At 37.3% G+C, this 26814-nt stretch overlaps 1 protein-coding gene across 6 annotated transcripts; it reads left to right on the top strand.

Annotated features, from left to right (window-relative positions):
* The first annotated feature begins 41 nt into the window (after positions 1 to 41).
* Positions 42 to 26487, top strand: SDAD1 (SDA1 domain containing 1). 6 transcript variants are annotated; one of them, XR_013371069.1, is made up of 23 exons: positions 42 to 282; positions 1691 to 1795; positions 2219 to 2317; positions 4345 to 4455; positions 5974 to 6045; positions 6127 to 6227; positions 7436 to 7493; positions 8305 to 8379; positions 9143 to 9244; positions 9803 to 9872; positions 10526 to 10629; positions 12689 to 12746; positions 13826 to 13884; positions 14624 to 14700; positions 14874 to 14971; positions 15075 to 15151; positions 15815 to 15941; positions 17732 to 17826; positions 17965 to 18155; positions 18265 to 18349; positions 19182 to 19343; positions 22485 to 22664; positions 23525 to 26487. XR_013371069.1 is itself a non-coding variant. In XM_077882521.1 (23 exons), the coding sequence occupies exons 3-23, from the start codon at positions 1781 to 1783 to the stop codon at positions 23570 to 23572; spliced, it is 1884 nt and encodes a 627-aa protein (XP_077738647.1). In that variant the 5' UTR covers positions 128 to 282; positions 450 to 520; positions 1691 to 1780; the 3' UTR covers positions 23573 to 26487. The 6 variants fall into 6 exon arrangements, 5 of the variants coding, with proteins under 5 accessions (XP_077738645.1, XP_077738647.1, XP_077738646.1 ...); XM_077882521.1 differs by lacking the exon at positions 22485 to 22664 and adding an exon at positions 450 to 520 and having other exon boundaries at positions 128 to 282; XM_077882520.1 differs by lacking the exon at positions 22485 to 22664 and adding an exon at positions 1483 to 1547 and having other exon boundaries at positions 145 to 282.
* Positions 26488 to 26814: the final 327 nt, after the last annotated feature.

Genomic DNA, 26814 nt, shown 5'->3' with positions numbered 1-26814 from the left:
CTCCCGTAATCCCGCTCCCCCCCCTCGCCCCGCCCCTCCAGGAGACAAGATGGCGCCGCCTGCTGAGCTTCCCACGCGCTGTTTCCGGTCGCTCACGGAAGTGCGAGTCCCACACGCGGCCGACGCTGCCTGCCGTTGCCCGCGGAGAGGGGCTTCTTCATACCGCGTCTTGCGGGCGGCTCAGCAACCAGCATGTCTAACAGAAACAATAACAAGCTGCCCAGCAACCTGCCACAGTTACAGAATCTGATCAAGCGGGATCCGCCCGCCTACGTCGAGGAGGTGGGAGTGCGGCGCGGCGAGGGGAGGTGTGCAGCGGGGCTGGGATCCGCGCGGATCTTCCGGGGGGGGGGGCGGTTCGGGTCCCCCTAGGGAGGGACACGCCCTCGGGTTGGTTCCCCACCGCATGGAAACTTAGCGCCATTTGGATTCTCTAAACTACATCGTAGTCCCAGCTGCCACGGACAGGCCCCTAGAGACGTGTAATTTGTGGCCGAACCATGGATACGATGGGGAAGAGGTGAGGCGAGGAACTTGCCGCCCAGTCCCGGGGCCGCCTCCTCACTCGTGTCCACGGTAGTGGGAGCCGAGAGAGCAGGGTCTTAACTGAAGCACGTCTGGGAGCCGCGGGTCTTCTCCTTGACGCTCTGGGAGCAAGCTGGAGGCCTGAGGGCTCTGTCGGAGTTGTTTTCTGGCCATGCCGAGCTTCAGATGTCTGTTGGATAAGCACAGATACGAGGCAATCGGAGACGGGACTGTGGAGTGCACTGGACCGCTTGGGACCGCTTGGGACCGCTGACGGAAAGAAGCGCTGATTCTCAGGGTGCCTCGGTGGCTCGGTTAAGCCTCTGACTCTTGTATTTCGGCCCCGGTCATGACCGCAGAGTCCTGGGCGGGAGCCCTGCCGGGGCTCCCCTTCCAGAGGCGAGTCTGCTTGAGGACGCTCCTCCCTCTGCCCGCCCTGCCTCCCCCCCACCCCCACCATCCCGCCCCCGCCATGGTCTCTCCGACTCTCTCTAAAAGTAAATAAATCAATATTTAAAAATAATACTCCCCTAGTGTCTCTCTCACAACTTAAAGCTGCCGTCTAGGGCTGGAAGGTGGATGTAGGGCATGGAACTGAGGCCTGGTGAGTTCCAACATTAGATCGTTGGGTTGTCGTTACAATTACATATAATTAAGCGAAATAATGTATGTAACGACTTAAACAGCAAGCGCTAAATAAGTGTGAGCTGTTCTGGTTATTGCCGTGTGCTGCTTTTGGCTGCGGATACATCCTATCTAGAACTCCAGGACAAAATCTTAAATCATTGTTTGAAGGAAGAGGGTAATTTTGACTGGAGAGTTTTACATAGTTGTGATGTTTTCGTTTTCTGACCTCTATTTTCCTGCTGCTGTGAGTGCTCTATATATTGAATCTGAGCTTTTGACTCTTTTCTCGACGTTCCTTCTACCATACCACCTACGTTTCTAATGATAAAGGAATGGGGTCTTTAGATTACCTGTGATGTGTCCACGTTTTTCAAGACTTCTTTTGAAGAATGCAGGTAAAGGAAAGATGTTTCTACGCACTTTTGCCAGTTCCCCTTTTCCACGCGACTATCAGAGATGTGTACTAAGTAATTTCTTGTTCTTTACTGAGAAAGTCATGTAATAGAATGTGACCGACTTAAATTTTATTTTTCTACAGTTTCTACAGCAGTATAATCACTACGAATCCAATGTGGCGGTTTTTAAATTACAACCAAATAAACCTAGCAAAGAACTGGCAGAGCTAGTGATGTTTATGGCACAGGTAAGATGATTTCTGAGTAAAACAAAAACTAATTGTTTCATACAGTTTGCAGAATATTTTTCCAGTAATACCCAACCTTATTCCATTCAGGAATGGAAACGTAATTTAAAAAATTTTTTTTAAGTTTCCTCTTTTTTGCAAATTTTATTTTCTCCCTGAGCTGAATTAGATTTCACTGGAGCTTTTAGCAGAACTAACCAAAGCAAAACTTTCAGACTGTTTGGTTCTTTCTCAAACTCATTATAAGAGCAGATACTAAATCGTGGTCAGAGAAATTAGCATGTAGAATAAAAAGAAATTATTTGAAACCATCTATTTCTATCAAACAGGCTTTTACTCTCCTTTTGCAGAACATCATATATATGTGCATATGAATTATAGGAGAGAAAGAGAAACTTCAGAAGAACCTTTGCTTTGTTACAGATTGGTCACTGCTACCCAGAACATTTAAGTAACTTTCCCCAAGAGCTGAAAGATCTTCTCTCCTACAATCACACTGTCTTGGATCCAGATCTTCGAATGGTAGGTTCAGTATTTGGATTGATGTATTGTGCTGTGTTTATGTGAGAACAGGCTCAGCTAAATATCTTCTTAGAATGTAAATCAGAATGTGTCACCTGTCCTTAAAATCTTTCCATGGCTTCTATTTATATTTAGAGTAAAACTCAAACTTATTAACATGGCCTATAAGTCCCTACGTGATCTACTTCTTTCCAGTATTTTAAGATTTTATTTTTAGAGGCGCCTGGGTAGCTCAGTTGGTTAAATGCCTGCCTTTAGCTCAAGTCATGATCTCAGGGTCCCGGGATGGAGCCCCTGTTCAGCGGGGAGTCTGCTTGTCTCTCTCCCTCTGCTAGAGCCCTAGCACCTAAGAGGTTGTCCTCCCAGTCAAATAGTGGTACCTGACTAACCCAGAGGTCCAAAAGCCTGATGATGCAGGACTTGATCCCTGGACCCTGGGATCACACCCCAAGCCAAAGGCAGAGACTCAACCACTGAGCCACTCAGGCATCCCTGCATGCATTGTTAAATAAATAAAGGAGTGTATGTTTCTTTATATGATTTTTTTAATGATGATCAATAGGTTTTTAAAAATAATTAATGGATATTTCCTTTGCTGGGAAACAAGGGATTGAGTCTGTGTAATTAACATTCCTCTTTTTAATTGGCAATTGTGATAACCACTAGTCCTTAACAACTGCTGGACTTTCTGCTTAGTGTATTTATTATTTTCCCAGGACTTTTTGAATCATTCCCAAGTTTTTCCTGCTTAACACAGATAGAACAGACTGTGTTTCTTAATGGAAGAAACAAAATACCTATATAGGTTAACTGTTACTTAATGAAATCAATAAAATTGATTTTCTTGTGTTTCTCTGTCTTTAACATTGTAACCTTTTTATGTCCTTTTTTTTTTTTTTTTTTTTTAAGATTTATTTATAATGATTGAGCATCTGCCTTTGGCTCAGGTTGTGATCCCAGGGTCCTGGGATCAAGTCCCACATCAGGCTCCCAGTAGGCAGCCTGCTTCTCCCTCTGCCTATGTCTCTGCCTCTCTCGGTGTCTCTCTCATGAATAAATAAATAAAATCTTTTAAAAAGAGAGAGAGATTTATTTATTTGAGAGAGACAGCTTGCAGAGGGGATGGAAAGAAAAATTGTAAGCAGACTCCGTGCTGACCATGGAGCCCAACACATGGCTCAATCTCACCACCCTAAGATCACGACCTATGCCAAAACCAGGAGTTAGACATTTAACCAACTGTATCATGTACCTAAGTCCTTTTTATTCATTTCTTTTTTTAAAGCATTATTTATTATTTTTTGTTCAAATTGTTATCATTTGGCCAGTGGGAGCTTCTCAGTCCTTTTGGCAAAGCCCCTTCCTTATATTTTTGAAAGATCCTTACATTCTGGCGGAATAGTTCCAAAACCATTTTTACTGCTTTTCGTGCCCCAAGACTTGAGAATCAGCTATTCTCCAAGGATTACCTGTTCCATTAATGGAGAATGGTAGTAGAAGCCAAACCTTGGGTGATATGGGTACTCATGAAAGTTGGTGTAAGCAGGAGTGCTACAAATGCTGTCAGGTGATTGATGGTACTAACACTACTGCTAAGGAATGCCTTATAAGGTCACAAATTCAGATTGATGATTTCAGTTCTGTTCTTGTTACCTCACCTTTCTTATCTGTGTGCATTCATTGTGCACAGTAGGAGTTTGTCCTATCTTGAGACACTTGGCCTCCATATGTAAAGTAGCCCTCCCTCAGTCACTGTGTATCAATTATATTACCCTGTTTTACTTTCTTCATGATATATTTCAATGTCTGAGATACCCTGTTTACATGCTTCCTTGCTCCTCTATCCCCTCTTCCACCCTACTCCCATGTAAGGTTCGCGATGACAGAGAATGACTTTCTGTTTTCATGCACAGAATAGTGCCTAATTAGTAGAAGATACCACACTCTTTTGGGATATACATACTCCCTTTTCTCATCTTAATTTCATCATCATCATATAGTAGTATGTTTTCTTTTTTCTTCCTTAGACATTTTGCAAAGCTTTGATCTTGCTGAGAAATAAGAATCTCATCAATCCATCAAGTTTGCTAGAACTTTTCTTTGAACTTCTGCGTTGCCATGATAAGCTTCTGCGAAAGGTAAGGAGCAAAATTGCTTTTTCCCCCCTTACGTTTCACTTTTCCATGCAGTGACATTAAACTTGTAGATTGAATTCTTGATGTTATTGGATACAGTTAAAAATAATTTTAACAGGAAAAAAAATCAACACTTGTGTGCATGCAATATAGTGCTAATAGCTAATAACATTTATTGAGTGCTTACTTTTTACCAGGTACCATTCAGAGATTCTTAGATGTTCATCTATTTACTCACAAAATGCACTAGGGTTTCTTTGTTTTTTGTTATCATTATTTTAGAGATGAAAAGGCTGAGGCACAAAGAAGTAGAATGAGATGCCCTGAATCATGGGACATGTTAGTGGGAAGGCAGGAATATAAACCCAGGTATTGTATCTCCAGAACCCGTGCCTTTTTCAACTGTGCTATACTGACTAGCTAAATCAGAGCACAGACTGGACACTCATAGCTATAAAAGCCCCCACACTATTTCCCAAAACACTTTTTTTTGTTATTAAATATTTCCCTGTGATTTTGTGTTTGCTTTTATAAGTAAGACCAGAAGCCGAAGGTTTGTGAAAGAAATTTAAGGAAGAAAAATTTAAGCTTATATTTATTAACTTAAAAAAATTTTCTTTTTCCCAAGTGTTAAGACACTGCCACCACTTGATTTTAGCAATTGTGAACTTCGTGATTCTAACTATAGGATAAAAGTTGTCTATGGAAGCATATTTTGGGCACCAGTGGTTATTTGTATACCAGGTGGGGGCTAAGTAAATGGAGCAACTTTCCTTTTTTTGAATAACTTTATTGTGATATAATTCACATGCAATTCATTTATTGAAAATATACAGTTCAGTGGTTTTTAGTATATTCACAGAATTTGCAACCATCATCACGATCAATTTTGGAATATTTTTATCCCCCCGCAAAAAGAAACCCCGTACCCATTTGCATTCACTCCCCATTTACCCATCTCTGTCAGGCCTGGGTAGCCATCAGTCTACTTTTGGCCTCTATAGATTTGTCTACTCTGGGTATTTCATATAAATGGAATCACGCAATACATAATATTTGTGTCTGGCTTCTTTCACTTAGCATCATTCTTTCAGGGTTCATCTATGTTATTGCATGTATCAACGCTTCATTCCTTTTTGTTGCCAAATAATATTCCGTTATATGGGTATACCATATTTTGTCCATTCGTTGGTGAATGGACAGTTGAGTTGTTTCCACTTTTTAGCTATTATGGATAATGCTGCTGTGAATATTTGTGTGGATATTGGTTTGGAACTATCATTTTTCTTGGATATATAACTAGAGGTGGAATTGTTGGGTTATATGGTAGCTCTTTGTTTAACATTTTCAGGGCAACTTTCCTTTTGTATTTTAGCTGCTATTTTGTTTTGTTTATGGTATCTTGTTATAGAATAAAAAGTAGGTAAGATTAAATTCTCCCATACTTTTGTACTTTGCTCCAAACTGAGCAAGGTTAGAAATGTTAATTAATATTTGTATGTTTTTGTTTCTTTTCCTCAGACTTTATACACACATATTGTCACTGACATCAAGAATATAAATGCAAAACACAAGAACAATAAAGTGAATATTGTAAGTACCCTTTTGTTTTCCATGTTTGCAGCATGTACCAGCAATGTATCATATTGTCTTCTTTCTCCTCTTTTTCTTTAGGTGTTGCAGAATTTCATGTACACCATGTTAAGAGATAGCAATGCAACTGCAGCCAAGATATCTTTGGATGTGATGATTGAACTCTACAGAAGAAACATCTGGTAATATATATATGTATTTGTCTCTTGAGAAGAAGACCCATTACTACAGAGTACATACACAAATACTTTCTGGATTTTGAGCTCTTTAATATACTTCTCTTATAGATTAAGTTGGAATTAAAAATAGAGAGCAATCCAAAAACTAATAACATTGGCTACCATTTCTTGAGCCCCTTACACCTCATAATACCTCATTCAACCTTTAGAACAATATAATGCAGGTTATCTGGAATTATCTCTGTTTCATAGGTAACAAAACTGAAGTTCATATAGTGTAAGCTTAGTTGCTAGTCAAGGGTAGAGCTGAAATTCAAATCCAGATATCAGACTCTGAATTCTGTGCACTTTCTACTCTGTCACTTTGAAGATATTTACATTAGTTTATCCCATGTATATAAAGTATCACATTCTATAAACTTTGATTTGTTGGTACTTTGCTCCCAATTCATGTCTTTTGTTTTTCTTATTCACTATTTTTTTTTTACTATTAAAGTAATACTTATTGCAAAAAAAAAAAAAAAAAAAAAAAATTGGAAGAAGCTAGAAAGTGGTTTTTTTTTTAATTTTTTGATAGTTTTACCACCCAGAGATAATCAATCACTGTTGATAGCTTATGATATTTTCTTGCTTTTTCTTAAATGTGAATTTTTTAAAGATTTGTTTATTTGAAAGAGAGAGGAGCATATGCACACACAAAGCAGGGAGAGGGTCAGAGGGAGAGGGAAATCCTCAAACAGACTCCCCCTGAGCTCCAGATGGGGCTTGATCCCAGGACCCTGAGATCATGACCTCAGCTGAAATCAAGAGCCAGCCACTTAGCAGATGCCCCCTTTAACATGAATTCTTAAATACGGTTGCAATTTTGCAATACTATTAAGTTTCTATTTTTTGTTTCTCTTGTCTTCAGTAGATTCCTGTGTCATTAAAAATTCTTCAAAAAAATCCATATTAAATGGCTGCATAATTTTCTGACATAGGCTGGGCTAATGTTGAATTAAATGTTTACATTTAAGGTTGACAATTTAGTGATCTGTGGTGTTTTTTAGCAATCCATGACTATTTATTTATTTACTTACTTATTGCAACTCACAACTTTTTATACTATGGAGTCTAACATGTTGGAAATATATATTATTCTGTGCCATTGTCAGTGCTATGAAATGCAATAGAATGAATTTACTTTGAAACACTCATTTGTCTTACCCCAGGAATGATGCCAAAACTGTCAATGTGATCACAACGGCATGTTTCTCTAAGGTCACCAAGGTGAGTGTCTATAGGGCTATTTGAAGGCACTGCCTTGAGTAGTCCCAGTTCTCCAAATGGAAGGTATAAGAAGATGGGCATATGAAGAAGAGGTACTGTATGGGCATGCAGTTCATGTTTAGTAAAGCTCTCTTTGTGTTTAGGCTGCTTTCCTGGTTCACCTGTGCTTTAGAAGGGCCAAAGTTAGGAGTTTTTTAAATGCTTTGTATTAAATGATAGCCTTAGTGTTTGACTATTCTTTTAAGGGCCCAGGCATAGCTGAAAGAAATTTAAGAACGTGTTTGACTTTCCGTTAGAAAGGCTTCAATGTCACTTTTCAGAGCTTGGGTTGGGATGTAGAAATTCCTGGCAGTCTATTTAAAGGATAACTATGTAGAGCCTGGCTGTTTTTATCTAAAAATAACTTTTTAAATTATATATACTTTCAGGACAAAAAATGCTATGACAGCATTATGTTTTAATTAGGAAAAATGAGGGGCTTTGGGTGACTCAGTTAAGTGTCTGCTTTCAGCTCAGGTCATGATCCTAGGGTTCCAGGATCAAGGCCCACATTGGGCTCCCTGCTCAACAGGGAGCCTCCCTCTTCCTCTCCCTCTGCCCCTACCCACAGTGGTGCTCTCTTTCTTGCACACACACTCAAATAAATAAAATCTTTAGAAAAAATTTCTTGAGAAAAATGAACCCAAATCCCACCAGTCTAATTTTGTTCCTTCAGATCCTAGTTCTGTGCATGAATAATACATAAACAAAAGTATTTATTCTTCGTTGTAAGCCAGGATAAGTGATTAACTTTGTTCTTATTGGTCTTTAGATATTAGTTGCTGCTTTGACATTTTTCCTTGGGAAAGATGAAGAGGAGAAACAGGACAGCGACTCAGAATCCGAGGTTAAACATTCAACCATAGATGCTCCTGAACTTTACAGTAGTCTATCTGATTTCATTATTACTGTTGGTACAGATTATAAAATCCATGACTTCTCAAGTTAGAAAGAAACTTACATGATACCTTTGTCCTTTATTGTGTTCTGCCATGCTGAGGCTTTATTCTATTTAGAATTTGTCACTTAACATTTGAGATTGGTTACAGAACTAATAAAAGATTCATTTAGCCTGTTCTTCGTTCTAAAGCTATACCTTTAACTCACTATATTAAACTTAGAATGAAAATTGCCACCAGCATATTTTTTTGAGATGATGTCAGTATTATAGTATTCAGAGAAGGAGAGGAATAATGTTGTGACATCTTTAAAAAGGCAAAATGAATATTTATGATGTCATGAAATTTTCTTTATTAAAAAGTATTTTTTACTAAAATAAAAATCCTTTCCTCTGGTAACAAGAATATTTATTTCAGAATATGAATGTATTATATAGCTTAAGCATTTTCCTAATGATACTGTTTCTAGTTTCTTTTCTCAAATAAAAACAAAATTGTATTCTATACTTTGATAAAAAGCAAAATATAAAAACAAAAATCAGTGCTGCAGTGAAAATCTTTGTATCTGTACACGTAGGCAAGTATTTTTTTTTTAATTTGAAGTCATACTCATTTTTGTTAGTGATTGTGTAAGTACAAAAAAGACTTTAAAAGACTTACTATTTGCTTCTATGCGGATTTTCCTTGCTTACAAAGTGGTTTCTTCTTCAGGATGACGGACCAACAGCAAGAGACCTGCTAGTGCAGTATGCCACGGGGAAGAAAAGCTCCAAAAACAAGAAAAGGTTGGAAAAGGCTATGAAAGTGCTCAAGGTGAGGCTTGTACCTGGAAGATGAGATAGGAATCATTAGACTATAGAATATGGAATTTTTAACAAAAGCTCTTTAGAATTTGAAATAAAGAAATGACATCTTTGAAAGACTTAGAAATGTGTGATAAATTTTTAAGTTCTGTGGTTTTTTTTTTTTTTAATGATGAAATATTTTCAGTTCTAACAAAATCTGTGACTTGAATAAATTAACTTGATTAAATTCAGTTTTCACTTGCTCTGATCAAGATGACCTATATTAGGGTATTTTTGCTAGACTTATCTTCTCAGAAGAGTACACCAATGAAATACATTTTATATTCTGTAATGCTTAGTCTGAAAACTCATTAATTTGGCCCTTCTCTGTTTTGTATAGTTTATGTTTCTAAATTCCTTGCAGTCTCACAGGGGCTATGTGCTGAAACATTACTGAGGTTTAATGTTAAAAGACTAAAACCACCTTTAGTTCTAGTTGAAAGATTTTGAGAACAAATTTGTTGTAGGTTCACCTCCCCCAGTAGTGTGGCGTAATGTAAATGTTTTTCCTCTCGTTTTATTTCAGAAACAAAAAAAGAAGAAGAAACCAGAGGTGTTTAACTTTTCAGCTATTCATCTGATTCATGATCCCCAAGGTATTATAATTATGACTTCCCAAATTCCTTTTTGGCTTTATCTCTGCTTGTGACCAGGGAATATAAGATCTGTAGCACTTAATAGACAACCAGTAATTGTTTAGTTGTTATTAGTTGGTTGTAGCCTGGGGGAATTATGTTCTGAAGTTATAATTCCCAGTCCACAGCAAAATAAGAAAAATGTGGAAGAATACTTCTTCATGTCATTAACAACACAGTAGTGGTAGGACATTGTGCTTGAGTAAATGAAAAATGATACTCTTTTGTTGGTGAAGATTCTGATTTAGTAGGTCTGGGGGCGGGGGCTGAGATTCTATATTTCTAGCAAGCTACCAGCTGGTAGCGGTCTGCGGACCACACTTTGAGAAGCAAGGCTCTGAGAACTCTTAAGTGGAGCTCCTATCAATCACTCAAGATGTTGATGCTAAAAATCTTGGAGATCCTTAAGACTTAACTTTGGGCACCATTGAAAGTACATTTACCTGTGTGAATCTTTTCATCTGTGATGCTGCTGTTCTTAACATCCTGGTTCAGCAGAATGATTCCAGGTACACAGTCACTGATCTAATGACTGACCTTCTCTACACCTGTTGAATAATGTTATACAGACCATGGACTTACACAGTGTACTTCTCTGATCTTCTTCTTTCCAGATTTTGCAGAAAAATTATTAAAACAACTAGAGAGCTCTACGGAGAGGTTTGAGGTGAAAATGATGCTCATGAACCTCATCTCCAGATTGGTGGGAATTCATGAGGTTCGAATTACATTATGTTTCTCATTTTAGTGAATATTAGAATTCTTGGTGAAAGGAAAGCCACTAAGGTAGAACAGTGGCTTAATTTTATCCCTCGAAACTATTTAAACCTATACAGTTTATAGAAGAATAAAATCTTTCACTCCAAAATAGCAATTTTTATCACTTTTTTTTTATCATTAAGTATGGATGTTAAATTGTACATATATTCAATTTATGGACAGACTATTTTGTCTTCTATTTTCTAGTTGTTTTACATATACATTTTTCTGAGCCAACATAATCCGTGTATTTTTATTGACTATTACTACATTTTGCAGTGTGTTTATTCCTTTATAGCTTTCCTGACTTCCAGACCTCTGGTAGGAGATTATCAGTGTTTGCAAAGCTGAATTTTCTGGTCATTTATTTCATTTTGAATTAAATTGTAGGAGATCTTTGGTGGTATTATATGTGTGTGTGTGTGTGTGTGTGTGTGTATATATATATATATATACACATGTCAAATCACTATGCTGTAAAACCTGCAACTATATATATGTATATATACACACACACACAGATATGCGTACATATGTATATATATATATCTGTATAGTGTGTACATAGTGGAAACTTTGCACATACTCATGGACTCACTGCCATTGTAGAAAAAGAGATTTCCAAAAAATGAGGCCATGAAGAAATGGCCATTGAGGTTGTTCTGTATCATTTTGCTCTGGAGACGTGCTGCTCTTATGTCATTAAATGTATTGCTTTCTTCAAAAGATTTTTTTATTTTTAAAAGTTTAATTGATTGATTGATTGATTCTTATGTAATCATGCCCAACATGGGGCTTGAACTCGTGACCCTGAGATCAAGAGTTGCATGCCCTTCCAACTGAGCCAGCCAGGCACCCCATTCAAAAAGTTTATTTAAAGAAAAAAAATAAAATAAGCTTGCTTACTGAAAATCCAGCAGTGTCAACATGTATTCAATTAAAAATGAAAGTATATGGAGTGAAAACACTTGTCCCCTTTTTCTAAGTAAAACTTAATATCTTAAAGAATGAGATACTTTTTCTCCATGAGCTGTAGTCCCACAGCAGGATTACCAGGTCAATTTATGTTATATTTGTGCAAAAATATCATGTCAGGCCTGAATTTAAGCTTGATAGGAAAGCAAAAGTGATGTGTAATTTAAGCATGGTTTGATAGAAATGATGTTAGAGCTTCACAACTGACTGTAGTTGAGCATCCATCTTTATATTGAACCTGAATCTTCCTTATTACGTATGATCATGGTTTTGCTTTGTGGCTAAATAGGAAAAAATAATTGATTCTGACATGTTGAACTTTGGGAAGGACCAGTCTATTTCCAAAGTTTCTCTCCTTGTTAAAGATTACAGGTGCTTCAGTGAACGTTTTGTAATGTATGTTAATGTCAAATCATTATGCTGTAAAACCTGCAGCTGATATAATATACGTCAACTACAACAAAAAAAAAAAGAAAAAAATACAGTTTCTTTAATAACTAGATGCTGTCACCTTTATTTAGGTAGACTCCAGAGTGCTAGTGTTTTCTCTGTCAAACATAGAGCTTGGAGTATAACGAGTGTGATTGTGGACTGGTGTCCAGTAATGAAATGAGAACTGTTGGGGCTTTGGTGATTAAATAATACCAGGTGCTATTCAGATTTTGAGTTACTATTTTATCCCTTGCTTTGGAGCCTTAATATCATTGCTATCCCTTCTATATTCCTCTTTATCTTTGAAAGCTTAAAGTTATCTCTGTAGCCACACCAATTTTAAAAGTAGAAATGTTACATTTTGGTTGCCTCTTTTCCCCCTGGTTTATTCTGCATGTACGTTTTTCTTCCTTACCATAAGAATGGCAGCCTCACAGCCTCCCTTTCCTTGGGTAATACAGCACATTGAATAATGAATGCTTGTTGAGGAAAACAAAAGTAAGAAGTGGCCCCTAGTTAGTTGAGCTTGGTGATAAAATTGCGTTAAGGAGAAATAAAACTCTACAGCTTGAGTTACATAAATAAAAGTCTGTGCATTCTTTTTTCCACAGCTTTTTCTCTTCAACTTCTATCCCTTTGTACAAAGATTTCTGCAGCCCCACCAAAGAGGTAAGCTTCCCACTTCCTTTGGTGAACTTGGGTTAGAATAACCATCCATGCCTTTTGTTTTGGAATTATTAAAGGCAAAGAGTTAGGAGTAAAGTGTGCTCTGTTTCAGAGAAGCAGAGGGAAACCCTTATGTTTTCTTTTCCACTGTCTGTCATGGGTAAATTGTTCTGCTTATCAACTTTAAGAAGCAGTTATTTTTGGAAGACAAAAGGCTGGATTCTTAAAGCATGTCTTTTTGTAATACCATAAACAAGTAGAAAGTTCTAAAAAAGAAGTCTGACCTGTAACTGTAATAGATACCAGAATTTTATCTTACTGTTATCATTGCCCTCGTGTGTATTCTCAGTTAAAAACAATGTAACAGCAGGAAAGAAGAGATGATTGCTTTTGCCTTTAAACTTGAACCAAGATAGGAAGGAACCCAGCATGTTGAATACCTAACATGAGCCATGTGATGTGCTAAGTGCTTTACAAATATCATCTCATCAAGTCCTCACTTTAATGCTATGAGATGTAGAAATAAAAAGAACAGGGTCACTCAGCAAATAAATGGCAAAGTAGGATTCACCTCACTTCTTTTGCCAGAGGCCTTGTTCCTAATATATACTGCCACTTTGAAGGGAGAGCATGTGTATATATTTATGTTTGTAGTTCTTCACTTATTTAGTGATTTCTAGGCTGGACACTGAGTTAGACACTAAGAATTCCACAGAAAATGTAAAGCAATGTCCTCACCTTCATAGAGGTTACATTCTGGAGGGAGAGCCAGAGAGTGCTCTGTGTACAGTGTCCAGGTGAAGATACATATTTTGAGGAAAAAGGAAGAATAAAGATAATACAGAGTACTGGAGCAGGATCTAGTTTAGATTATGTCAGGAAAGACATTTTGACAAGGCAGCAATTGAGCAGGGACCTGAGGGAGATGAGGGAGTGAGCCATGCAGGGTTCTGGGGATTGGCTGTTCTGGGTGGAGTAAGCAGCAGTAGCATAAGGTGAGAACGTGCTTACCATGTTTGCTATAGTCCTGAGAGATACCACGATAAACTGACTATGATTTTTCTGATCTCTTATATTTTTAGAAGTAACAAAGATCCTTCTGTTTGCTGCCCAAGCATCTCATCACTTAGTACCCCCAGAGGTGAGAACTCTTAAACCTTACTTTTGTCTATTAAGTATATCATGGTAGCTTTTCCCGCAGGGATTGCTGCCCCCTGCCCCTCTTTCTTCAAAATGAGAAGAGACACTAACTCTTAAGGAGATAGACACAGCAGTTTAGTTAACAGAAATTGAAAAAAAAAAAAAACATTTACTATGGAAAAGTAAACTTCGTTTTAGATAAGTTGATGAAAATTCTGACTTTAATTGCTTAAATCTTTTGTTAGGTCAAAAATATCAGTAAATTAAAGAATTATCAGTAAATTTTTATAGTGGTTATTTTTTAAAGCTCATAATTCCTTTCTTTGATTAAAATAGAATTGGAGGGGTGCCTGGGTGGCTCAGTTGGATAGGTGTCCAACTTTTGATCTCAGCTCAGATCTTAATCTCAGAGCCATGAATTCAAACCATGCATTGGGCTCCATGATGGGCGTGGAGCCTACTTAAACATAAATAAAATAAATAGCATGGGATTGTTCTGGGTCAAAGCAATTTTTAAAGTCCATATTGAAAAATAATATTAAAAGCAAAATTTAATCCAAGGATAGTCAAGAAGACTGAAACCCAAAGTATTTTTGTCTTCCTCAGTCTATTCCTTCCAACTCCCAAACTGAAGATGATTGTTTTACTGTGAATAGTTTACTGTTCCTTCATCCTCAAGTGTTTGGGTAGGTAGAGACATTTTATCAGCAGTCATCCCTTTTCTTTTATTTCCATTTCAGATCATTCAGTCAGTGCTCATGACTGTGGCCAACAATTTTGTCACCGACAAGAATTCTGGGGAGGTCATGACAGTAGGGTATGTAGAATGTGCCTAGAGGCAGTGTGTATGTTTTTAATGGACAGTTGGCCCTAGAAACCCTATGAAACCCAATTTATATACCTTTTGACTTAGTCTTTTTAGGAAACTTTCTTAGATTTAACTATCTGAGATTGCTGTTTGGGCTTTCTAAATTCATTTTCCTTTTTTAGAATCAATGCTATAAAAGAAATAACAGCTCGATGTCCTCTAGCCATGACTGAAGAACTTCTCCAAGACCTAGTTCAGTATAAAACACACAGAGATAAGAGTAAGATCCATGTTATTCTCTGTAGATCAAAGAATATCAAATGACTCTTTTTTCTCAATAGACTCTTTGCTCTGGAGTTTCTAATTACAGGTGTTTTTTATAGATGTGATGATGTCTGCTAGAACTTTGATTCAGCTCTTCCGAACACTGAATCCTAAGATGTTGCAGAAGAAATTCCGGGTAAGTGAAACATGCATATGTTGATCCAAAGGTTCGGATCTCGGAAGGTGAGAACAACTTCCTACAGAATGAGTTTCAGCATTTGTAAAGCTTCCACTAAGAGTATTGCTAATTTTATTCTTAAAGCTCAGAATACAATTGAAGTGAATACCATTGCCTTAACTATTTTGTAGTTGGCATGTACTCTTTGATGCTGACTGAGTCTTAGAGACTTATCAGGCTATTTAATCTTGAAAGCTTTTAACGTTGTTAACAGATTGGAATTCCAGAGATCCGTCAATAACTGATGCCAGTCTTGAACAGGCTGTTCCTCAGCCAGATAGTACCTCTTTGGAATTGGGAAGAAAGAGAAATGTGTATATGTAACAGAGAGAGATAGTGATCTCAAAACTTGAGAATTGGAGCATTGTTCTCTACTAAATCCCTGTTTCCTGATCGAATCAGAAGAAAGAAAATAGTAGGCAGAGTTCTGGCTGAGGGATTTACTTTGACCCAAGGCAGAAGTGGAGTGTTTTTGTCATTTGATTACTTACATTGTTCATGCTCAGCAGGGAGTCTGCTTGGGCTTCTCTTCCTCTGCCCCTCCCCCCACTTGCACACATGTTTGTGCATGTGTACTCTCTCAAATAAATCTTTAAAACAAAACAATGTTCTTTGCTTTAGGGCAAGCCTACAGAGGCCTCCATAGAAGCAAGAGTGCAAGAATATGGAGAATTAGATGCTAAAGATTACATTCCAGGAGCAGAAGTTCTAGAAGTTGGAAAAGAAGAGAATGCTGAAAATGTTGAAGGTTCAGTTTCATTTCACCATTATTCAAGATAAAATCACTCCTATACTGGATTTACCTTGAAATCTTTATGCTGATTGAACATTCATTCAACAGATATTTATTGAGCAAGGACTATATGCCAAGCACTATTACCCCTTTGGGAATCAAAATGGGCATGGTTCCTGCTCTTAGGGACCTTGCGTTATAGTGTTAATGTCTTATCATGTCCTTAGGGTAGCTACCCCTTACCAAGAGCATGCTGAGCACTTGGACAAGACAATGGTTTTTTTGTTTGTTGTCTAGAAAAAACAATGAGGATCAGTCGTAAGCAACCCTCTAAGATTCTCCTTGTTGAAGGAGAACACTTGTTGAACATATTGAAGAATGCTTGAGAAACTCCATTCTGATTTCCAGGGTTAGCCTTTATTACCTTGATTGCTAGAGTCCTATCTTCTTCTTACTAATTGATTCATTATATTAACAAAACTTTTTAAAGCATTACCTGTGAGCTAGCCTCTGCCAATATAAAGATGAATTATTCCTGCCCTTGAAGATCTTTCATAAATAGCTTAGCAGTAGTGTTACCAGGATTTATGATTGAAATGCTGAGCTATTTATGAAAGATCTTCAAGGGCAAGAACCATACCATTCATCTTTACATTGTCAGGGGCTAGCTCACAGATAATGCTTTAAAAAGTTTTGTTAATATAATGAGTAATGTAAAGAAGGGCAGGAGAGAAGTCAGGTGTACCTCAGAGGTTCAAAAAAGTCTTCAAAGAGTGTGGTGGCTCAGTCAGTTAAGTGTCTGACTCTTGGTTTCAGCCCAGGTCATGATATCAGGGTCCTGGGATCCAGCCCTGTGTCAGGTTCCCTGATCTTTGGGAAGTCTGCTTGTTTCTCTCTCTGTGTCCCTCCATCTCCTCGCATGCTCTCTTTCTCTCTCAAATAAATAAATCTTAAAAAAAAAAAAAAAAAAAAAAAAGGATTCGGAGATGCTGATCCATGAGCTGTATCTTGAATAATAAGTGAGGAATGGTAGAATAGTGGAGATTTTCCAGGCAAACTATGGGCAAAGCCCTGAAGGATTCAGGAAACTATTACAATGTAGGATTGGATATATAGCAAGATACCAGACTAGAGATAGAGTTGGGGCCTCAGCAGGAGTGGTTGTGTATACACCATACCGAAAAGCTGAAACACTTTCTTATGGGGACTAACTGAAAAATTGGAAGTGTCTGTAATTTTAAAAGTTTATTGTGGTGACTTCATTAAGAACTATATTGCCTCTTCATTGAGGTGTCTGCAAGGTTCTTTCACATCCAGAATATTCGACTTCAGTTCTCTGAATGACTTTCTGACTAGTTTCAAGAAACATGTTTAAATACACTTAGACAAGTTGTCAGACATTTGCTGTGAGGCCAAGGTAAATGTCTAGGTGCTATTTTCATGTACATGGTTTGATAGAAAGAACATGAGCTGTAGGCTCAGACATGATTTTCATAAATGTGTGCATGGTAGGCCACATTTTCTAGCAGTAGAGTAGGCATCCTAACTTATAGGGTCTGTTCCTCTTCTGTTGAGTCATGAGAGTTAAAGATGATAAGGCTTTAGCTCATGGTAGACACATAGTCAGTGCTTATTTCCCATTCCATAAATGAGTTAAATTGATGTGGCTTATTTAACAATAAATATTGCTCAATTCTTGGTCAGTAGAACGCCATTGACTTTGATACTTTACTTTTGCTTGATTTATTTCAACTTACTGTGAGTACACAACATAAAGTGATAGTACTATCTTGTTTTTCTCACAGATGGGTGGGAAAGTACCAGTCTCAGTGAGGAGGCAGATGCTGATGGTGAGTGGATTGATGTGCATCATTCTTCTGATGAAGAGCAGCAAGAAATAGTAAGTCCTGAAATTTCCTTGTACAAGTGCATCACTCTTGCATAAACTCTGATGTTTATTAAGACACCTAATTTACGCTAGGCTTTATTGGGGAGCTATGGTCTCATTTGAGCTAAACTTTTGTTGTGTGGTTTCAAGTTCAAGAAGCTCAACGGGATGCCCATGGAGGAGCGGAAAGCCAAAGCTGCAGCCATTAGCACGAGCCGAGTTCTAACTCAGGAAGACTTCCAGAAAATCCGCATAGCCCAAATGAGGAAAGAACTCGACGCTACCCCAGGGAAAGCCCAAAAGAGGAAATATATTGAAATAGATAATGATGAGGAGCCCAGGTAAAACAACACATGCACCAGGTCTTCTTTAGTGAGCTCACATGATGATGAAAGTATTAGGGAAAGGAATTCCACCCTAGTTTCATATTATATTTGTTCTTCACCCCAGGGGTGAGTTACTTTCTCTTCGGGACATTGAACGCCTTCATAAAAAGCCAAAATCTGACAAGGAGACAAGACTAGCAACAGCAGTGGTAAGTGAAGCTTATTATTCTCTGTTTCCTCAAACAAAAAGCAAATAAGATAAAAAATGAAATAAAATGAATAGCCACAGAATGGCAGTATTTTATTTTGATGTTTTAAATAAAGGTAGAATTAACAGAATAAAATGCACAGGTATTAGGTGTTCTGTTAGATGAGTTTTTACAAGTTGATAGCCATGTAACCACCATCCAAAACACCGAAAGACACTAGTACATGTTCTGGTATCTGGGAAGCTCAGTACATTTCCAAGTTATTAGGAAAGCAGGGGAATGTTAATAGTCATTGAAGAAAAGCCTCTGGTAAGGTGCTGTGGCTGTGCGTGATTGCGCATCTCTCACATTTCCAACCACCTAGCTTTTCAGCTTTATGTCTATACCTTTATTGTTTTAGGCACAACCCGTACTGGTTTCATATCACCCTGTGCATTCCATTTGTGCTGAAACGTGTTTAGATAAATTTAAAAATCCATGTTCGTTATTCACCACCTTCCCATATTTTATCCTACTTTCTGAACTGCTCTACCCTTCCCCTCCTTTCTCCCACCACAAATGCCTTCATCCTGCCAAAAACAGCTCATCAGTCTCCCTTTCTAGGAAGCTCCTCTGATCTGACTGGCTGAATTACGCCATTTTCTTCCACTGAGCTTCCCCTTCCCCATTACAGTATATCATGGTCATTTCTTGCCTGGAGTGAGTTCCTGGGGAGCAAGGACTGAGTTCCTTCCATCTTTTTGTCCTTGGCATCCATCGGAGTGCCTAGCATAGAGGAGACACAATTGTGGGTTAGATAACTGTTGAAGTATTTTTGTGTGTGTGCTAATAGGCTGGAAAGACAGACCGAAAAGAATTTGTGAGGAAGAAAACCAAAATGAACCCATTTTCCAGTTCCACAAATAAAGAGAAGAAAAAACAGAAGAACTTTATGATGATGCGATATAGCCATAACGTCCGGTCAAAAAACAAGCGTTCCTTCCGAGAAAAGCAGGTGAGTTCAACTTGAAGCTTGATTGGTTAGAATACTGTTGTCATTTTAAGACCTTACTCTTAAGACAGTTGTACCTTCAGGACCTTGTGTTATGTGTGTCTTAGGATTAATGGGGAACATAATTGGAGAGCATGGAGAGGTTGAAAGTGGTGAGGACATGTAAACTATATATTTGACGTGGTTGAGATTCAGCTGTGTGACCAAAGAGGAGTCCATTTTCTTCCTCTATAACTAAAAGAGTGTAAGCAAGATGGTCTGTAAGGTCTTCCCTCTGCTAAAATTATTTTATTTTATTTTATTTTATTTTATTTTATTTTATTTTATTTATTTTATTTTATTTTATTATTTTATTTTATTTTATATTTTATTTTATTTTATTTATTTTATTTATTTTATTTATTTATTTTATTTTATATTTTATTTTATTTTATTTTAATTTTATTTATTTTATTTATTTTATTTTATTTTATTTTATTTTTTAAGAGCCAGGAAAATCTGACTTTTATTCCTTAAATACTGTGAAGGAAGATGGGGGTGCTAAAATTATTGATGTTGCATCTGTGACACATAACATGATCCTTCTTTACATGCTCTTTTGCAAAGCTTTTATGTTTAAAGATTTTGGGAGTTTCATTTTATCTATTTATGGTCTTTGATGTGTAGTCCTATGTAGCTCAGTTGGCTTGCTTATTTGAGTAATTTGTTATAATAAATTCATGTTTTCACATTTTTATCTATGGGGAGTATACCAGAATATATGTAAATGTATTCTGAAGGATCGCCAGAAAGTCAAGTCCAAGAATATATCAGTATTTCTAAGTTGCTAGCCAAGGATGAGCCTGCCAGACCAGAATGTTAATGGCCAGCTTTCCAAGGCAATATTCCATCTGTGGGGGCACCAAGGCAGTATTAACTGAATTAAGGTGCCATTTAAAATCTACCTGTCTGCTTATTTCATTTTTCATTTTTCTGGTTCCTAAACTGTGTCCAGCAACATTATGTAAATAATAAAGTGACCTGTATTTTGAATAAAGAATGTTAAAATTGAGGTGAAAAGAAAGGTGCCATTTCAGATTTTAAATATCTGTATTTTGGGCTGCCTGAGTGGCTCAGTTTATTGGGCATCTGAGTCTGGATTTCAGCTCAGGTCATACTCTCAAGCCCTACCTGTTCACCTGTTCATTGGGAGTCTGGTTGGGATTCTCTCTCTTCCTCTGCCCCTTCTCCCCCACCACCCCTACTATCTCCCCCTGTCTAAATTACGTAAATAAGTCATAATAAATAAATATCTGAATTTTATCAATTCAACTTAAATTCATAGTTGAATTGATGCAGTCCATTAGCTTATCCTTCAGCAGACATTTATAAGATTTTAGGGTTGAGGAATAGTAACCACTGAGTTGCACCATGGTTTTTTCCTTCCTTCATTTTGAAGTTTTTGTGGTTTTGCTACATTTTGTGACCGACCCCACTCCATACTTCCTCTGTTGTTTTGGAGAGATTTTTTTTTTGGCATGATCTGGAAGCCTTGCTTTGTTCCTTGCCAGCAACCCTTGAATCATGAAACTTCTCCCTCAAAGATGAAAGAATTTTTTATTTAAGAGTAAGAGTTCATTAGACATATGCATTTGTTGGCTCAAGAATGTTTTCCCTTGTCGTGTAGTTTTTTTTGCCATTTGGAACCTGAAATTAATCAGAATTTCTAGTATGTATCCTTGCCCTATATTTTCCTTAAGGTCTCTAAGTTACAAAACTTGACTCTAGGTTTCTAATTTTCTCTTATTCTCTCCAATCTAGACTACCACTCCCCAATTGAAATTCAATATAAACCACATATATAATTTTAGAATGAAAAAGCAAAAAGAAAGAGATGAAATTAATTTTAGCACTATATCTTTTTTAACCCAGTACATCCAAAATGGTATCATTTCAATATGTAATCAATCAGTATAAAAATTATTAATGAGATGCTGTACCTTCTTGGTTTTGAACTAATTGAAATCCACTGTGTGTGTTAATTTGTGGCACATCTCGGTTTGGACTCACCATTTTTCAAATGTCCAGAAGCCACATGCAACTAGTGACTACTGTATGGGACGTGCAACTTTAGAGCATCTCCCAAACTGACCTGTGATTCTGAAATAGAAAAACCCATTTCAGTCCAACTTTTGTGTGTTTCTTTTGCTATTCACACAGAGCACTTCACTTCTGACATTTATGGTCACCAGATGTGTAGAGTCTTTTTTCCCTATACATGCAATGTTCTGTAATGCTGGCTAAGTGTCCTACAATTTAATTTAATTCTGACATTGTTTTTGTGGAGATAGTGTCAGATCCCACAGGTTAAGGGCTCAGTCCCATGAGATTGCACACACACACATAAATTTCAGAAACCAGTCACAAGCCCAGGTGATAACCTGTGTTTCTGACCAGTGACCCTTTCCTTAGGTTTCATTAAGTTGCCACAGCTGCTCATGGAACTCAGGGCAACGGTTAAATTTACTAGTTTATTAAAGGATGTGATAAAGGATACAGATGAACAGCCACATGAAGAGATACGTAGGGGCAAGGTCTAGGAGGGTCCCGAATGCAGAAGCTTCTGTCCCTGTGGACAGAAGTGGAATACATCACCCTCCTGGTGTAGATGTATTCGCTAACCTGGAAGCTCTCAGAACCTCACAGTAAAGGGATTTTTTTTGAAGGCTTCATCACATAGGTGTGATCAATTATTAATACCATTTCCAGCCTCTTTCCCCTTCTGGAGAAATGTGTATGTTGGGGGTGGGGGTTGCCAAAAATCCAAGGTCTTTCTTGGGCCAGCCCCCATCCAGCAGCCCACCTAGTTGCCTCATTAGAAAAAAAAGATTCTTCTAGTGGTCTTATCACTTAGGAATTACAGGGGTTTGGGGAGCCCTGTGTCAGGGACAGGGTCAAGGACAAATATTAAAACAAGATGCCCTTATCACTTAGGAAATTACCACTTTTAGGAGTTCTGTGCCAGGAACCAGTGGCAGAGACCAGTATATATTTTCTATTAGCTTGTGCACCTTAAGCCCTCTCTGAGAAAGCATCACATTTCATACCCCTTATACCCCTCAGTGATACTTTATTTTTATTTTTTATTTATTTATTCATTCATAGAGATGCAGAGAGAGAGAGTAGCAGAGACACAGGCAGAGGGAGAAGCAGGCTCCATGCAGAGAGCCCGACGTGGGACTCGATCCAGGGTCTCCAGGATCACGCCCTGGGCTGCAGGCGGTGCTAAACCACTGCGCCACCGGGGCTGCCCCCCTCAGTGATACTTTAACATGCCTTGAAAGGGTACATAGGGTCTTACTGCAAATTTATAGAATATACTCATAGAATATAAAAAAAAAAATGAGACTAGAAAAGGAAGGTAAAGCATATGGCAGAGAAAGAGAGGAGGATCTTACAGTGAAACCTTTGGAAAGGTAAAGGAAGAGGAAGGAGAATATACTGGTTCCTTATGTTCAAAGGGTGACATTTGGAGGGAGAAGGGAACCGAGAGATCTGTGTGAGAGTAGTGAGTAGCTTGTGCTTTATTACAAAGTTTAATAAGCAGAATTAAACCCATGTAACCTTGGATTATAACAACATTATCTAACATAGTTTTTACCATGTGCCTTGACTATTCTAGAGCTTTGTATTTTTTTAGATTAATCAGTATAGAACAGTATGAGCAGGTACTATGGTTTTATATTTTGCAGATGAGAGAATAAGACAGATGAGTCTGAGAAATACTTCTTCAGCCATACAAATTAGGTTAAAATGAACTTGTTAATTTTTATACCTTTAATCCTTAGCTATTCTGACTATCTACAAAGATGTACCAATTCCCAGATATGAATAAAGACAAGGAGTTAATACCTTAAAATCATAAAATGCAGATAGTTTGAACATTTAGCTAGAGAATCAGGTGACTTCCACCCCAAAAAATGCTTTAACAAAGCAAACAAAAAACACTTAACCTTGTTGAAATTCAAAAGCTAGAGATCTTAAAAAATTTCTAGGAATCAAAGTGGTGCTTGAGAATTCATGGACTAGTATCCAATACACACACACTTAATAATCTCGGGATGATTTGTTGATTTAGTGATTCTGTTGGTATAATGGGATACTCAAAACTTCCCGTGTTTAGATTTTTTTTTCTTATGTTCCAGCTGGCACTACGAGATGCACTTTTGAAAAAGAGAAAAAGAATGAAGTAACCTCGAGCAAGTCTTCCATTCCAAGAAGAATGCTAAATTTGTATCATTATTTTGAAAATTAGTTAATCAAGCATGTTTACATTAAAAAGTCCTGAAGGTACCATATTGTGAAAAACACAGTAAATTTGGTAGCAATTCAGTATTTCTGTTTTGGAGTTGGGTAATGGGAATCTTTGGAATGTTAACCAGTAGTGGTGTTGTAAACGCATTTTCATTTAGCATTCATGCAAAGAAAAATATTGTTGGATGCCTACTGAATGTCACTGTAGATATAAAAATGAATGAGCCATCACCCCTCACAGAAGGCATTCACAGCCTATTTGGCAAATTGGAGGGGGCGGATGTGTATTGTATGTGTATTTATGTGCAGTGTAAATAGTTCTCTAGTAAAGATAGGTCTGTGCTTCTCTGGGGTCACAGAGGCTTCTACAGGGCATAAGAGTTCAACATTTTCTCAACAGGACAATGTTACAAGAGTAAGAGATTCTTACTTGTATATAGGCTTACCTGCTAAAAAACAGGTCCCTGCTGTACAGATTTTATGTCGCCAATTTAGGTCTAATTTAGTCCATCCAAAAAAGTTTACATATCTTTTTGAATGCCAGGTACAGGCTTTTTGACTAAGACCTCGCTTTTTAAATTGCCTTAAGTATAAATAGGAATCTTAGAGTGTCTTTAGTTCGTCATTTGGGCCACCATAAAGGAATAAGAAATCAGATTGGTTTCCTCAGCCTGTCTTCATGCTCTAGTATTTTTAGCTTGCTGTATGCTTTATCTCAATAAAAGGTTCCTAATGTCAGATAGGTACTATTGTGTGTGTTAAGTGCCGTGTTAGGCTCCCTCCCCTAAGCATGTCTGAGTGGATTTCAAGGGACACAGAGCCATGGTCAGCCTCTCTGTTTGCAAGTCATTGCATTTGGAAGTAGTCTGATGCTTTTGCCTTTGATTTCCTAGATCATATTGTGGTAGATGAGAAAATTGTTGCTTGAGAGTAAAAGGCAATTTTCTGTCTACCCAGAATTAGAAAGTAGCTTCGAAAACTACTTCTCTAATTCACTTTCGGTGTTCACTTTTCCACTCCAAGTCCAAAAGACTTTTGGTTTTATTTTGAAACTTTGTGACCTTCCCCAAAGATGCCCCAGCTCGCTAGAGATTAGTTGTGAAAATCTTGAAGTTTAACATTGAAATTACACTGGCTTGGTGAGAGGAGTTCTGAGTTAACTTCAGCAACTTCATTGTTTAACAGGAAGTGTCCAGTGCAAATTTGAATATTTCAGACCTGAAACTTCTCTCTCTCTCTCTCTCTCTCTCTCTCTCTCTTGTTTGCATTTTTGAACTGGGTGTCTCCTCAAGAGAGGTAAATAAAATTCAAAATGGCATAGCAGCTAGGGTTCACAGCTTTTGCTGCATGACTTGTGATGGTGTCTGGAAGTCATCCTTCCTTTGGACTTTCCCACTCCACTTAGAGGCCAGGAGGCCAAAGTCCATTCTGTGCTCTGACTTCTGTACTACTGTGGCTTCACCTTGCTCTTAACTGAGGTTTATATGCAAAGTAGAAAAATATCTCATTTAAAAAGGTGAAAGTCTTAACTCTTATTTCTCAAATGCATAGTATCTTAATTCTACCCAATTTCCTAATAAAGGAAATCTTAGAAATCTTCTCTTGTGAATATTTACTATAAATTTGAAGATCAGATTTTCACAAGGTTGGATGCTGTCAACAAAGGCAGAGTGGTCTTTCAGGGTCACTTTTACCTTAAAGTGATCATCAGAGTCTGAGCATCAGCTTTGCAATCTCCTTTTTTTATTTTTATTTTTATTTTTATTTTTTTTTTTATTTTTTTTTTTGTCAGTACTAAGAATGGATCCATTTCACGGATGAGCTCCCATTTCCGGGCTCATAACTTATATATAAAGTGATGTGTAATTCTAGGATTCTGATGTATTTTGTATGTGATCTCAGCAGAGTCATGAAATGCAGAGTCTGTTCTCTGCTCTATCACTAGTGCTAGTTCAGTGCCCAGGATGTTAGTTGCTCAGCAAGTATTTGAATATGTGATTTATTTCCAGTCAGTTCTCTCTGTAAATATAAGACCACCTACCTCATTGATTGAGAATTCTGAGAATGTTAGCATTTAGTAAATTTCTCATCAAAGATTAGCAATGTTAAGTTTTTGTTTTATTTTTTGTTTAATCTTCATGAAATGAAACAACAGTTACAGTTGCTACAACTATTTGCTTCACCCTTCATCCATTTTGGGGGGAATTAGTTTGAAATCTAAAAACATATATTGAATGCTCAATGTGTGGGTTGCAAACACAATGTTTGTGCCATATGGAAACCTTCAATCCAGTTAAGAAATAGGCTTACAAAAATGACTAATGTAATAAAAGGCTGCTTATGGAGCTATCAGAAAAAAGGTGCAGCATAGGGCTGAGAGCATCCTAAAAAGGGAAGTTCAGCTGGCAGGAGGGTGAAATGGCTATTTGCTAACAAATTGATGCATATGATGAGCAGGAAAGCAGTAGGAAATCTATTCCTGAATCAGAAAAGTTATGGTTTAAAAGGTGGTATAATTTCTGAAAAGTTATAGTTAATATAAATTTTGTTTTCATTACCTCATATTCTAATTCTTTGAAAATGTATGTATTTAAAGTGTCACATGGCAACCCAGATTGTTTAGAATATTCTGTTCTTCAAACCATTTTAGATAAATAGATTTTAAGCTTTGTTACCAAGAATAATAAGGTTCTATCAGTGACATCCTTTCATAGCATAAAACAAAACTAAAAATTAACTGTTTATTTTTTTTAATGAGATTTTAAAAATATCGTGAAAATGAATAGAAAAGTAAGGCACTGACATGGAGCTTTTTCTCTTTTATAAGGAAATAAACTTTTCTCTCCTAGTTCAATCTTTGGTCAGTACTTATTTAAAAATGCAGATAAGAACAAAGCGCAGCTAATTCTGTACTATTTAAATACCATACAAATGTTTGTGTAGGGCACTTCTTACATGATAATCTTATTCTGCAAATTCTTTCATTGTTTTGTCAATCCAACCTCAGTGTGGAGATGAAGTTACAATTTATCTGCATGATGGAATAATTTGAAGCCATAAAAATGTTTACAATAGGGAATGCTTACAAATGAAAGGAACAAAATAACAAAAGTATTTATAGCATAATCAAATAACACATGTAAGAAAATGGATAATAAAGGCCCAAGAGGAAGTACTCTGT

The sequence above is a fragment of the Canis aureus genome, chromosome 33 (genome assembly GCF_053574225.1).
Source record: "Canis aureus isolate CA01 chromosome 33, VMU_Caureus_v.1.0, whole genome shotgun sequence".
Classification (NCBI taxonomy): Eukaryota; Metazoa; Chordata; class Mammalia; order Carnivora; family Canidae; genus Canis; species Canis aureus.
This window is presented reverse-complemented; position numbering and strand designations above follow the sequence as displayed.

Bases quoted from the DNA above. Each gene is read 5' to 3' on its own strand.
- SDAD1 (XM_077882519.1), top strand. From the start codon at position 193: ATGTCTAACAGAAACAATAACAAGCTGCCCAGCAACCTGCCACAGTTA. The intron at 2,318-4,344 runs GTAGGTTCAGTA...TTTCTTCCTTAG, and splicing joins TGGATCCAGATCTTCGAATG to ACATTTTGCAAAGCTTTGAT. The intron at 10,630-12,688 runs GTTCGAATTACA...TTTTTTCCACAG, and splicing joins GATTGGTGGGAATTCATGAG to CTTTTTCTCTTCAACTTCTA.